Source organism: Diadema setosum, chromosome 6, assembly GCF_964275005.1.
Source record: "Diadema setosum chromosome 6, eeDiaSeto1, whole genome shotgun sequence".
Taxonomy (NCBI): Eukaryota; Metazoa; Echinodermata; class Echinoidea; order Diadematoida; family Diadematidae; genus Diadema; species Diadema setosum.
The window spans coordinates 31,452,448-31,467,282 of record NC_092690.1 but is presented as its reverse complement, the minus strand read 5'-3'; the positions used below and the strand labels follow the sequence as shown (position 1 = coordinate 31,467,282).

Sequence of the window (14,835 nt, the reverse complement as noted above, 5' to 3'; positions counted from 1 at the left end):
TGATTTTTAGTGTATGGACTGAATTTAAATCATGGATATGGTTTAAAACCATCTTGGAGAATTTGGACTGTAGGGTGTAGTGCTGAATACACTTTACCTCTTGTTACCCTGCTAGTTACAGTGTAGGTGCCAGCAATTGCAATCAATAGAGCTGTATTCAATGCTCAATTTTGTCAAGGCTAGAGCAGGTCTAGAGCAGGTAGATAGGGTCTTAAAACTATCTACTTGCATTGTTTTCTGCTGAAGGAACTTATTTAATAAGGCTTGTGAAAATATGATACAGCTGTACATTAGATACACTGAGTCTATTGTAAAGATCAGAATCTCATATCCTATGGAATGGGAAGAAAGAGTAAAGAAATAAATTAGTTCAAATACTGAGTCACTGCCCCATAACTGTATCAACATCCAGGCATGAAGCAAAGGTGATGTTTTCCTCATCGAATGATGGGACTATCATAGCATGGTCTACAGCGGCAGCAGTGCATGATCGCATCTCGGTAAGTCCCTAGTGGATAAAGCTTTTGTGCTGTCAACCTATAAAAATCAGAATGATTTTGAATCTATTGAAAATGCATGGCATTGTTGTGGATAGTAAAGATTGTACATTATTCTTACATGTACATGTAGATAGGAGCAGTGCAATCTTTATGAAGTTGAACCACAGACATTTTTTTAAGACCATTTGGTGAAAAAAAAAAGTTGACAAAAAAAAAAAAAATCTACCATTATGGTCTGTCAAAAAGCACTAGATGATTTCCCAAGTCTTCAGTGATTTCTGACCAATCTCTCAGTGAAAAACTGTGGCTGCCATGGTCATTATCATCAAATTTTTGAAATTGGTAGATTGTAAAACAGCCTTTCAGTTGTGTCTTAGGGAAGCTGACATTGAATAAATGCTCGGCAATAATTACTTTCAAAAGGTGCAAGATTTCTGTTCACTCAGTTGTTCATCCTTTTCTCAATGACAGGCAGCTTTAGATCCGAGGATCAAGATATGATGTCTGTTCAGGACAATTTGAGACCAGACATGAAATTTTCATCAACATTTAGAAATCCCACCAAACTTGACATTTTTTTTTTTTTTTTTTTTTTTTTTTTTTTTTTTGGTAATTCATTACTCTCAAGTAACTCAAGTGACATGCATGCTTGGAAATATCATCATAGCAACCAACTTTAATTTGTGTATTTATAAACAGTATGGCTCAGTCTAACTGTAAGGCTATGATGACACCAGAGGGATTTAGGTGGGTTAGATAACCTGATTATTTTTTTAATTGGCAGTGAGTTTACGTACGTACATCTGTGCTGATTGATGAACAAACCATGCACAATGAGGGTTAACTGTTTGTTGTTGATGTTTTTTGTTTTTCATGATACCTTGTTTGTGTAGTTTGGTTCTCCTGTCTACTCTATGGCCCTTAACCTCCGTCGGCACCAGCTGGTCTGTGGTTTCAATGCCTGCATCCGAGTCTTCAGCCTAGACGAGAGTGAGTTCAATGATGCTGTTCCCTGAAGGTTTCAGCGATATAAGGATGAATCTGATGAGAAAAAGAAAAAAATGATAGTTGTAGAAGTAATGAAAATGATGATAATTGTTGATAATAACATCAGCATTAGCGCTGTAGATATATCTTAAGGTGTTACAGTGACTATTTGTGGCTAAGACGGGGAAGATGTGCAGTCAAGTGTACACTGAAATATATAGTGAAAGAATCAGGTACATTGTATATACTAGTAGCAGCCTGAGTAGTGATTGATTTCGGTCGAAGGCATCAAGTAAAACATGAAGAATTTGCTGTCCAAAGTAGGGCTTTGATGTCAAATAATCTTCACCAAATGCATTTTATGTCCATAGTATTATAGCGGTATAGAAAGGATCTCTTCATGGCTGTTACTACCCTACTTACAGAGATGTATAGACAGGCCACATTGCTTGAAAACAGAACTGGTTGGCTTCAATCTACAACAACAATGACTGCACAAAGAGGCAACACTGGTACTTGGAATATTACCAGTACTCAAAAGCCTTCCCCCACTTTCCACTACGATAGATATGTATTTTTTGTTTTCTTTTGTGAAAAAAAATAGGAAAATAAATAAAAAAAAAAATAAAAATGCAGTAAATGCCATTCAGGTACCATTGCAATTCTATCCACATCCTCTTCAATTTTCTTTTGTCAAGCTGTCATTACTCCATTCACACACTAGCATCTAGCTCTAGTGACAAATCAGCTCTGAAATACTCTGTTAATTCTTTTCCTGTTTTGCGTGCCATCATTGTTTGAGTCCCTGTTTGTTCCCTGGGCTTTTCTATTGTATTTTGTTTTATTGTAGTTTTGCACAGACAGGAGGTAGCACACTGCCTGCAGTCAATGCTGTGTTGGTGTTGAGATAACAGAATGCTGTACCTTTTTCTTCTCGCCAGATCGTGAAAGTGGTCACCTGATCAACCTGAAATATTCCTACAACTCACGAGAGCACTCCGACATCATCAAGTGTATAGTGTGTCTGGAATCCAGGGTATACTCTGCGGGGTGAGTGGTGTAATAGTGCCTCTCTCACAAGACATGATGCTTCCCTCACAAGGCATTATATCAAGCTATTGCCCATTGCCTCCATCTAGATTTTCTGTCATTTTTCTGTCATTATCATCTCGGAACAATAACTTCGAACAATTTGTGACTTTCTTTATTGTCTGTCTGATTGTATTTAGCTTTTTGCTATTCCGTTGAAGTACTTTTACTGTAATTGACAAGGTCAGCTTGAATATGAAGGACTTTTTATATGAAACTGCCATTTGTCATACCATTCCTAGTTGGACTACACATGTACTGATTGTACTGGCACTATTTAACATGATAGTGAAAATGATAACAAGGAACATTAATGAAGTGCTTGTGTTTTTGAAAGAGCCTTTAGTATAACACAGATGTAGATTAGGATACAGAATTTTACAAATTAAACTCTTGATCAGAATTAGATAGAAGAATTAAGTTTGCTAGAAGCAGTTGTTCTAGGTGCAGCTACATGTCACTATAAATACTGCCACAACTGAAACTAAACTGCTACTGCAACTCCTAGTAACCACAAAAGCTACTACTGCTGCTCTTGATAATGTTTCGCTGTGAAGAAAAGAAAGAATAAAAAAATAATAACAATGATAATGATAATTAATCTAAGAACTGAGTTGACATCCATTACTAGTCAGTATGTCCAAATCCAATTTGTGCTAAGCAGTTTCTGATATATGTATAACTCATGTGATACACTTGAAATCAAATCCATATTAGTGTGGATTTATTGAAAGCAGCAATATTTAGTAGAATAAATCAGTGAATTTTAAAGGAAAATCAAACAGTTGATGCAAAGGCAGATTGACTCTTTGTAGTTTCAATGCTGCCATCATTTGATAAGAAGAGTACAGTTTATGGCATCATATACGGACGACTATATTGAGAAAATATAAGGAGAATTCCTAAAAACTTTATTTATCATGAAAATTACACATACCATCAACCTGGAAATGATGACACCACCCAAACTTTTATAATACAAAATGTTTGAATTAATTGTCCAGCATTCCTCAAACTAATATTGCTGCAGTCATTCAATCCACATATAGATTTGGGTTTTGGTTTCCTTTATTGCACACTGTAGTTATTGTGTGTGCTTGTTTGTTTGTTTGTTTGTTTTTGTTTTTGTTTTTTTTTTTGGGGGGTGGGGTGGGGGGAGCTTCGTAGACTTAGTGAAAGGAAAGTGTGTCTTTGACTCAATCAGAGTGTGTGACAAGCCCCACCCAAAAGCAGTGCAAGAGAAAATGAATGAAACTCATCCAGAAGATTACTACACATGGTAACCATATCTGAAGCAGACGCAAACTTGTGATGTCATTACAATTTATAGGCCTGTGAGTGCAGCATGTGATATCCTGTTGTCTTCCGCTTATCTGGTTTTTGGCTTTGTCTGCTTGCCTGGAATTCCCCATAATGCTACAAAGTGGGAATGTATACTGAACTACAAGATACATGTACCGTTTACATGTACATTATAAATACTTCAAAGAACATAACTTATGGATTGTGTAATAAAGTAGACTGTTACAGAGAAGTGAAGGCTTGTGAACAGAACAGTGAAAGTTTTACTTGAAATCATATAGTGAGAAATAAAAATAGATTCATGTATCAAAAGTGAGTGATACCAGCTAGACTAACACAGTCCCAAAACAATTCTCTATATGCATGACTGGCATTGTCATGTTATTGAAATACATTGTAGAATGAATCTTGGATTTTCCACTGAAAAGTTTAAAGACTAAAGACAAAAAGAAAAAGAGCAGCAGCTGCAAACTGCTTGTCCGATGGTGGTTTCAAGCCCATGGAGTAAAATGGAGTCAAAATTGACATGAGCTTTTGATTTTTATAGCAGAATCTTTGTCAGAGGCAAAATTACAAGCATACATGTACAGGGTACACAGGGAAACAGATTATGAACTACACTGTACACACAATATGCACTGTCCTGGAAGGGCTAGGGACACAGAACAAAGAAAACAAAAGGGACAGATTTGTAGGTGTCAAAGGCAGGTAGCCAAACAGGTACAAGGTGAGAAGGGGGATTATTAAAGCAAAGGGATGAGCACACAAAAGGAAGAGGTAGGGCCAGAGATGACCACTGGATCATTGATGGGCAACCTGGGAAGGGTAGAGATGAATAGGGAGGCAACCTCAAACAATATGATCAACTCGAGATGAGACTTCACACAACAAACATCATCATTGGATGATTGTCATTTAATGTAATATTTGTATACAGACATCCTTCCTTGTATTGCATTAGAAAAAATGTGTGTTTTGATCAGTCAGTTTGGTATATAGCTACCAATATTATTTACTTTTGTTCTTCTTTTCAGGTTTGACCAAAAACTCATCATTTATGACTCCTCCTCATATCCTGGTAACAGAGGTCTGACGCCAGTCTTTTGGTGAGCTCCAATTCTCTTAGTTCATAAATCCAAATTGTGGCTTTACCTTTGATATTGACAATGGTACAATGTATTGTCAAATGAGAGAAAGCCTAATGCTGATAGAATATAAAGTTCTGGAAGGAGACTGTTAACACCATGTATCATTCACATGTTTAGCTGATGGTACTGTGATAATATGTTGAGACAGCTTTTAGATTTCATTTTTGCATGAGAATATATCATAAATTATCAGTGTTTGCTTAAATATACAAGTTTTCGTACTGAGCAGTTTTGTCTTACAATGTACAGCTCATATAGCTTTAGGATAGAAAAAGAGTTCGCTATGACTTAGAAGGATGAAAAGGAAAGTAAAGTCGTAAATACTCAACAGAAGCGTTGTTGGCAATGCGTAGGAAAAAGAAGATTTGAAGAGTTTGTTTGCAAAAACCGATAAGTCCATTTTTGAAGATTTTGAAGTACGGTCTCTGTCATAAAGTACAAAATAATACCTTTCAGATGATATATTGGTCACTACATATAAAGGTATATTTTTGAAGTTATGGTCAAAAGAAGCAAAAATTTTCTTATTATTCTCTTTATTTTTTTGACCTTTAATCGCAAATATCTCCATATGACAAATATGGACTTATCGGTTTTTGCAAACAAACTCTTCATTTGTTAATCTGTTTGTTGTTTTTCTTTTAACCCTACCTAGGCCGGGCTATTTAGGTAGTTGATAGAGCCGGGGGGGCTGGGAGCCCCCCCCCCCCCCCCCCCCCCCCCATCTCGGCCGTCGACCGAGCGATCGCGACGAAAATTGGCACTCACGTTGCCTATGATGATGTAATCTAAAATACCATGAAGTTAATTTGTCAAAAAATTATCATTTATGCTAAATTTGGCTAATTTGTACATAATGATGCATGAAATCAGACTATTTGGTATAAATCACAAAATAAAGCTCAAAACAGGCACATTTTTTGTGTGAATATTCTTTTTAGTGTCCTTAGCAAATGTAATAAAAAAGATTTGTGATATCAGAAAAAATTCTTCAGTATTTTACTGTTTTTTTAATTTCTTATGTATTTCCTTGTTTTTTCGATGAAATTTGTGTGCGACATCGCTCCGAACAAGAAAATATGTTATTCATTGATTTTAATCAATAAAACACCAAAATAATCATGCTTTTATGAAATTTGCCTGCAAGCACAGTTTGCATTGAAATTGTACACGAATTCACGTTTTTGAGCCATTTTTGGTCTGACATGCATGTACATATTTATGCGTAACTTCGGAACCGCGCGCCCGGACGTCGCAAATTTGGTGCCCCCCCCCCCCCCGGCCTAGTTAGGGTTAAGTTTTACAAACAGTTAAGATGCCTGTGTAACTCTTGCCTCACTTTTGTAGTATCAGTTCAGTTTTCATCTCTGCAGTTTTTACAGCATGATACCTGAGCACAACTGATATCTACCGATTGACAAAAAAATTATCAAATATAGCCTGTATGGACACAAGCCACCACACCCAATTCACATGCCCGTAAATCATACATCAGTAGCAGAAGTGACAGGGAGCAGAAAAGTTTTCAAGCATGACTCACAGAACATGAATAGACAGTTCCCTCTGTAGTCGTCTGCCCCCACAGCGCTCATGAGTAAGGAAGGAAATATTCCACTTACCGGAAGTCCAAGGGGACTTTCCCTAATTCAGATGCATAGCAAATTCACATGCCCATATACATCCATATCCTCCTCTTGCTAAATTACACAGACCACACAATCTTTCTACAGAATTCAATGCCCTTCCTACTGGGCATGCACACCTCACACAATAGAACTGTGTTCAAACTGATTGCTTCATGTTTGCAAGCCTTAAAATAAAAAAGGAAAAAAAAAAAAAAAAACAGCAAACAGTTTATGAGCAGATGAGAAGATCATGTGAAGGGTCTTGTAATTTGATACCTCGATTATTCATTCAAAGTTCCTCAAATTCATTGTCTCACAAAATGCTGGTACATACTATTTATGTCTAAACGGCTTATACAGGACCCCATTTTGCTGCATGTTGTGTCCACCTTCTGCTCCTTCCATTTTTGTGATCAGAATACTTTCCAAATTGTGATATCTCTTGATAGTACAAATATTGATAAATGAACCCACTGTGCATGGAGAAGCTTGATGTAAATAAAATGTTTCCTTTTGAATTTCAACAATCAGTTTTTTACTGCTGCCATGGAATAGATACACAACCTTGCAATATCTTTCGAGCACATTCATATAAAATGCTTTTTAAAATCGACATTGTGGCTGTAGTGAAAAAAAAATATATCCTGAAAGCAAACAACAAAACTGATTCTAGAATGAAAATGAATAGAAGGAATCCTTCCTGAAAATGTTGTGCATAATACTGAATAATAGTAAAGCCAAGAAAATGATAAGTGAACACCATGCATGGTCCTCAGTGATTTATTTAGCAACCAGCACAATTAATGGTCTTGGAAAGTTGTTTTTCAAAATGAATGACGGAATATCAGTTTTCATATGATGCCTTTTTATACAATAACCAGAGTAGGCCCACAGTTTACACACATGTATGTAGGTAAGGTTGAGTGTAGCCTGTCTTCATGTACTGTACAATAGATGGAACGGGGTGTGAATTCCTTTAAACAGGAGGTACAGTGTAGTTGCATGCTGGAAATGGTGCCTTTTGCAGCAATGGGAGTAGGGAGGACATTTGTTGTAATGGAGCATGGAGTGGAGTTTTAAGGACTTGTGATTTTTAATAGAACAAAACAAGAAAATGTTAGACTATTTTCTATATTATATTTTAATTGTTTGTACATATGTAAACAACAACTGGTTTCCTTGGCCTGGAATGTCACTGGTTTAACTCTTTATGTGCCACGTTCGCACGTCCGACTCAGTCGACGGCGCGCCAACTTCGCATATTCTGCTCAACAAACAAAGCCGCCAAAACCGATCGATAAATTGCTAATCCCGCGGTACATTCAAAGCGTTTCTCACGCTTTTGTTCCTCTCACTTACGGCTTGCATTCTACATGTATGTGGTGAATGACTGTCAAGCGGTGTTCCCAACTAGATTTTGCATGTACACAAGTTCCTGTCACTATTTTATGTGCAAAAGTCATTCCTTTACGGTAATGTAGCAACTGGTAATTCAAAAGAAAAATTGAAAATAGAATTGTTATACATTGTGGAAGCAAGGTTTGGCATTCCTCTTTAACTTTGCTCACTATTATGTCCAGCTTAACAGAAATTTGTAGAAGTTATACAGATTGGAAAAACAGAATTCTTTCTCCAAGCATGACTACCTTCGTGTCTCAGAATAACGTGGCACACAGGGGGTTTCCACCATGGCACATAAAGAGTTAATAGACATCTTATGGTGGAAAATATTGAACAATGCCAGGAATCTTTAATAAAAGTTTCTTTTCCTTTTTTTTTTCTTTAGAGTGACCAGTGTCTGCATTGTACACATTATGTGTATAATATGTAATTGATAGAAATTGTTCTAGATTTGTAATCACTCTATCATGAAATGTTTGAGATATTTAATGCTGATTTATCTAACTGAAATTGTCATGCTTCAAACTTGGACGTTCTTCATCTTAACAGAATGACGTAAGTTTGTACCATCAGTTGGGCATCCAAGATCTAATACAGCAAATTTAACAAATGCCATCAGCTTGGCACCTTTGTAACTCTGCAAATTGCTACAGTTGTAGATTCTAGATGATACTAATTATTTTGCATTGTTTGCTAAACATGTCCTGCTGTAATTCTGAAATACACTGTATATAATGTACATGTTGCTTTTTACAGTGTACGTTAGTTTGATATTGTAATTTGTTAGATTTTGATTACTGCTAGCATGTAGCTTGTAGAACTTGAGTAGCTGCTTTTCTGTTTCTTAAATTAACAAAACCTTTTTAAGTTGAACCGCTTTGCATTTTCAAGCTTTAGACTAGATAATTTCATTTTTTTTTGCTGATCTTTCTTAGTTTTTTTTTTTTTTTAATGCTAGAGTGTGTGAACTGTGACTGTAATCTGAGTTGATTTGAAAATAAATTATATATGCTAACCATAAATTCTAATCAGCTCAGACAATAACAGTGTCAGTGAATTTTAATTACTCAAATCTGATTTGCAGAAGTAGAAGTACTTTTTCAACTTTGCTAGTTACTAATTGTGATCAGTACTGATATTATGACAAAATGTAATGCATAAATTTCTGATCGATACAATTCTCCAAAGCATTATATTCCAAAATATGAAATATTGGCTGCCTGGATGTGTGTTATTTTTCAATGACTAAATGTGAGTTGATTTTTTTTTTTTCAAAGCATTATTAATAGTATTAACTCCACCAATCTGTGTATTGCCTGGACAGAAACCTTATATTTTGACTGTTTAGGCAGGAACAGATGGCGAGATTGCACTTTTATTCTCGCATTTCTGAGAATGATGAATGAGCTACATAAGTTGTGCTATTGCAAAATGAATCAACAGGTGATAGATTTCAGAACACTGCAGAGTCATTTTGACTCAACGCTGATTCTGCAGTTTGAGCTACGTTCGTACAGTGGACTCCTGTAGAAACAAAGTCCTTGCAACAGGCAGCTTTTTCTTTCGTTGGGTATAGCAACATTTTGTTATTTATAAGCAAGATTTTGTAAGTAATGACCGAAGAAATAAACAGTATAAAAACAAAACAAAACAAAGAGTGATATCATAATGTTGCGGCATGAATTTTTACATGAAACCGGAATTTGATCCTTGTGTGTTATACACTGTAATGGGAGTGCACTGTACCAGGGCCTGCTGCAATTGCTGGCATGACAATGTGGTCACTTGCCATGGATGACGGTATCCATTCTGTTGGATACTAAGATGTGCTCTCCATTGATAGCAATTAGTGTCATCTGCATGCACAGTTCAATCAGTTGTCTTCATAGCACTTGCCAAGCATACATTGCCCGTCATGTGGGTCGCAAACACAGGGAAACTGCCTTCTAGTTGTAGTATGGAGGAGACCTTACTGTTGTCTGTATTGATTTTACTCAGTGTAAATATGCATGGCATACTTTCTTTGCTTGTTTTTTTTTTTCGTCTGTTTAAAAATGCCTTCTTGCCTCCACCCCCTCCAATCTACATCATGCCTTCTTTGCTGCTAGTTTTTCATTAAAAAATGAAATGGTTGATAATTTTTATTGTCACAGATTTACTTACAGTGTATTGCCCTTCTTCAACATAATTTGCATTGATGGAGAGCAATTCGTCAGTCAAGTTGCAATAAAAGACAACTCCACAAAAGAGTTATATCTTAGAATAGTTGTCCGATTTTACTTCATGTAAAATTAAGAAATCAGTTTGGATCTGGTGTACCTTTCATAATTTGTGAGATAAGCAACAATGACCTGCTTAAATGGTGTCCACTCTGCTTGCTTGTAGACCTCTATGTTCTGGTGTATACCAAGCAATTTTGTTTGTTAAAGATGTACGTACTTCAAAAAATGTGCCGCATACATCCTTTGACAATGCAGTATGGGAATAATATTACATAATTTGGTACTTTGTGACATGAAAGTCATGCTGGAGGAGATGATTTTGGACACTCCATTAACTTGACTCGATGGTGATATGAGCATGTCATACCTACCCAGTGTAACATCAAATCTGTACTTTAACAGTGATAACACAATTCTTTCAGAGGGCCTTGCTGTTATAAACCCTCTCACATTTCTTGAGATGAGAGCATATTTCTACGCTGGAAGTAGGATACAACAGTTTGTAAAATGGAACATTGTACAGTTTAGTTTTCCTAGTGGTAACTGTGTCCTGCTCTAGCTACATCTAACACTAATTTGACATTAACTTCAAAGTAAACCAGTTTGACACAGACACTTAACAATCTGTCATGGAATAAAATTGATGATAGCAATATTAATGATAATAATAAGAATGATTATGCAAAAATGATAGTCAAAATACTAGTTTAACTTGTAGTAATTTATGATATGTTGATGATGATAATGATCAGTAACAGTATTAATGATGACTGTAATCAGTACTTGTAGATATTAGTAGTACAATGTTGTAGTATGGTAATAATACATGTAGTAATAATAACAACAACAATGATGATGATAATAATAATAATAATAATAATAATAATAATAATAATAATAATAATAATAATAATAATAATAATGATAATTATAACATGATCATGACCATGATACTGTACCGGTACTAACAATAATCATAATAAAACTTGTAATAGTCCGAAAGTTGTGACAGTGAATACAATCATTGTTACTACAAAGTGTATAGTTTTGTATCAAAGTCTACAGATAGCCATTTTCCACCAAGGTGTGACTGTAAATATCCATTGATTTAATTTTAGTAATTTATTACTGCTATTGCAATTAAGACCACACCGACAGTACAAGTTTACTTTATCGATCTCTGTGGAGCTTTGAACATGTGTTCCAGCCATGCTTCCATTTTTCCCACAAACTATACTAGCTGCACTCAACACTTAACTTCCTGTCAAACATCTAGCACAATTTTCTCCAAGCTACAGACAGTGTTAGATAGCTTTCAAAATTCGGAGATAATGTCCAAAGGGTTTATTTGTACATGTATGCCCCTGTGAGGTTTTTTAATGTTTCTACCTGTTTTTATAGACCCTCTATTTCAACATTGGGAAGACCTGGGAAATACACTGTCGGGCTATTTTGATTGATGAATCAACCAGATTCACGGCAATACATTTAATACAGAAATTGTCTTCTCTGTATCTAGCATCCAATGTACAACTAAAAAGCTGATGATTATGTTCCCTTCCTCTTCCTCCTCCCACCAGCACCCCTCCCCCCACCGGCAACCCCCCCCCCCCCCTTCCCTCCACCAGAAGAAGTCACTTGGGTGACAAGAGCTTATAATCTCAAATTTTGATGACACAGACTTTTTTTAGATAAATGGTCAGATAATCAGTGTAGTGATGTCCTGTCCAAATCCTAACTGTCTTCTATAATACCCCCTAAATGAAGCCACTACAGCACTTCAAAGGAAAGGCTATCCCATTCGGTATAGTGCTTTGGCCACCATGTTCTTGTTTGTTTGTTTGTTTGTTTTTTGCTCTCCTGAACATTTGACATACAAGATCTTGTGGCCCTACCGACAATATTTATGTAAAAGCACAACAAGGTAAAGATACTTGTAACACATCAAGAAGAGAAGTGGTCAGCTCATGAATGTATGCTCTAAAATTTCTCTCCTAAAATCCTTCAGCAACCCCAAGGCTCATGATGCTGGTATATCATGTCTCGTCCTCATCAGGGATTCAGAAAACAACACTTGGTGAGTATTTTATATGATGTCTGTTGTGTAGTTAAACCTTTCTTGAAGTCAAGTGTATGGATCACATATCTCCGATGATAAACAATCATATAGACTGCGTGGTCACATCTCATGCATCAATTGTGAATATTTTGTGAAGTGCTCTTTCCTATTGGTTTTGTTTCATGAAATATATTGATTCAGTAAAACTTTTAAGATATCATTCAAAATCTAAGATGGGTCTAGGGCAATTACCCCTTGGGCAATTACCCCGCACCCTTCCCCTGGCCCTAATCTTCATCCTAATCCTGAACCTAACCCTAACCCTTACCCTAACCCAAACTCCTAACCCTAAACCTAACCCTAATCTTTACTCTAACCTTACCACTAACCAATATTTGGCCAAGGGGTAATTGCCTTCTGGGGGTAATTGCCCGGATATGTCTAAAATGCATATTTTCAACCTGACGTCTAAGACACTGTACATTACCTATGCAGAAGAGAAAGATTTGGGGGGGGGGGGGGGGAAGAATTCCGGCTAGCACATTTCAAACTCATTATTAGGAAAATAATTTAATTGCATTCAAAATATTCAGCTGGCAAGAAGGCCTTTTCACTTACATTTTGAATTTGTTGAAAATGGATGAGAGATTTAAAAACTTTTTTCCATATCAGAAACAATTTCAAAAGAAATTGTAATAAGTCTACTATTGATAGTCTGTAAAAAAAAAAAAAAACGTGAATTTAGGAAAAAAGTACTGAACACCTCATTTTTCTAACCTTTTATCTCATTAAAATGACAATATACATGTTGGTACATTACATTGTATAGTGTACAAATGCGGCCACCTCTATAAAAGTGAATGAAATGCTGCCTCCTCTAATAGCCCCAGCAAAGCTGACAAACCGCTTAATAATTGCACAACTCATTGTCTGTATGACACTAACACCCAAAAGGCTAGTGACAGGATCCTTTGACAAAGTGGTCAAGATCTGGTCCCAGGATGGCAAACTTACACACCGACTGGACGGATTCCTATCCACCATCACCGACCTCTGCTACGTGCCCAAGAACAAGACGCTCTGGGTGTCTTGTGGAACCTCTCCTGTAGCTGCACTCTATGACCCCAAGTCTGGGGAAAATGTAAGCCACTATGTACATGTACCACCTAAAAACATATACCATTATTATGTCTGGACTAGTAAGCTAATTTTGCTATAATAACTCATTTCCCATCATAGAAATGTTCCCTTGTATACTCGAGCATACACAGCTGACTAGTCTTTTAGTGGGTTAATAAAAGATTCCAGTGCTTGTTATTTTGTATCTTGTTACCATGGGATATACAAAACAACACTGGAACTTGATACAGTAGTAGTGGGAGTTACAGGTTACAGTGTTATTTTGCATACTATCATGAAACAATGTGATATCATGTTACTTTTTGAGATGTATGTGAATAGCAGCTGTAGTCATCTCATTGAGGAGAATGTAGACAAAAGATATGATGAAGAAGAAGAAGAAGAAAGGGAGAAGAAAGAAACCATGTCAATAATGAGTTGTTGGGACAGACTGATATGGTGTGCACATGTTGAAAGAAACTCAATGTCTTTTATTGAGGTTCAAGTCTGACTGTGATATTTATTGATTTTTGCACTGGCAGTACATTGTATCACCACATTTCATAAGTCAGGCTGTGAACATATTGATTTCCTGATGGTTATCAAATTGTGTCCAAATACAGTGTTTATTTCTAGAGTCTGACTCTGATCTTATCGATTTTCCCACTGGTTTTCAAATTATATTGACACATTTCAATATTCAGATTGTGATCTTATTGATTGCTCTTCAGGTGTCTGATTTCATCGGCACATTTCAAGACGAGGAAAATGAGAAGTATCACCTACAGCATATGAAGTACATCCCAGAACTCAACCAGGTCATTGGTCAGTGCAAAATACTCATATGTAGCAATTGCCCACCTGTATAGTCCCATGTTGAATCCCTCATGCTGTTTTGTGTGTCTATTTCCCTGCATTTTCCAGCATAAATGGCAATCACAGGTCTGCAGCCTTGAAACTAACTTCCAGTGAATCATTTAAAATGGAGAACTATTATAAAGTCAGTGAGGGATATGATGGTTCAGAGTTTCATTCGATTTCAAACCTGTTTTACTCTACCCAAAACCCACGTTATGGACATTTTTTTTTTTCAGTTCAAAATCACCCAAATGCATAAAAATCTTTAGTTTAATGCATATCAGGCTTTTTTTTTTTTTTTTTTTTTTTTTTTTTGAGTGCAAGTACTCTAACACCGGTCTATGGATGTACAGGCAAATGCATTTGAGACATTATCATTAGGTGGAGAGTGAACCAAACTAGGGGAGGAGGAGGCGCACCGGGTGCGCACACCCTCTTTATTTTTGGTCAAAACTAGAGAAATAAAAAGAAACCATGGGGGGGGGGGGTAATTTTGCAAAGGTACCTCCCCTTTACAGAATTCCT

General features: G+C 36.4%; 2 protein-coding genes across 2 annotated transcripts in view; one reads left to right on the top strand and one right to left on the bottom strand.

The window, feature by feature from the left end:
• The window catches only part of LOC140230093 (uncharacterized), a 48,614-nt gene that overhangs the window by 13,083 nt on the left and 20,696 nt on the right, over positions 1-14,835 (top strand). Inside the window, exons 3-9 of the mRNA XM_072310300.1 lie at positions 413-500; positions 1,394-1,490; positions 2,429-2,537; positions 4,913-4,984; positions 12,283-12,351; positions 13,288-13,474; positions 14,184-14,277. Coding sequence (XP_072166401.1) covers positions 413-500; positions 1,394-1,490; positions 2,429-2,537; positions 4,913-4,984; positions 12,283-12,351; positions 13,288-13,474; positions 14,184-14,277 — 716 coding nt within the window. The remainder of the gene's footprint in view (positions 1-412; positions 501-1,393; positions 1,491-2,428; positions 2,538-4,912; positions 4,985-12,282; positions 12,352-13,287; positions 13,475-14,183; positions 14,278-14,835) is intronic.
• Positions 1-14,835, bottom strand: part of LOC140229722 (uncharacterized) — a 78,244-nt gene that overhangs the window by 54,237 nt on the left and 9,172 nt on the right. Inside the window, exon 2 of the mRNA XM_072309962.1 lies at positions 1,381-1,541. The gene's annotated coding sequence lies outside the window, so the exon portion shown is untranslated. The remainder of the gene's footprint in view (positions 1-1,380; positions 1,542-14,835) is intronic.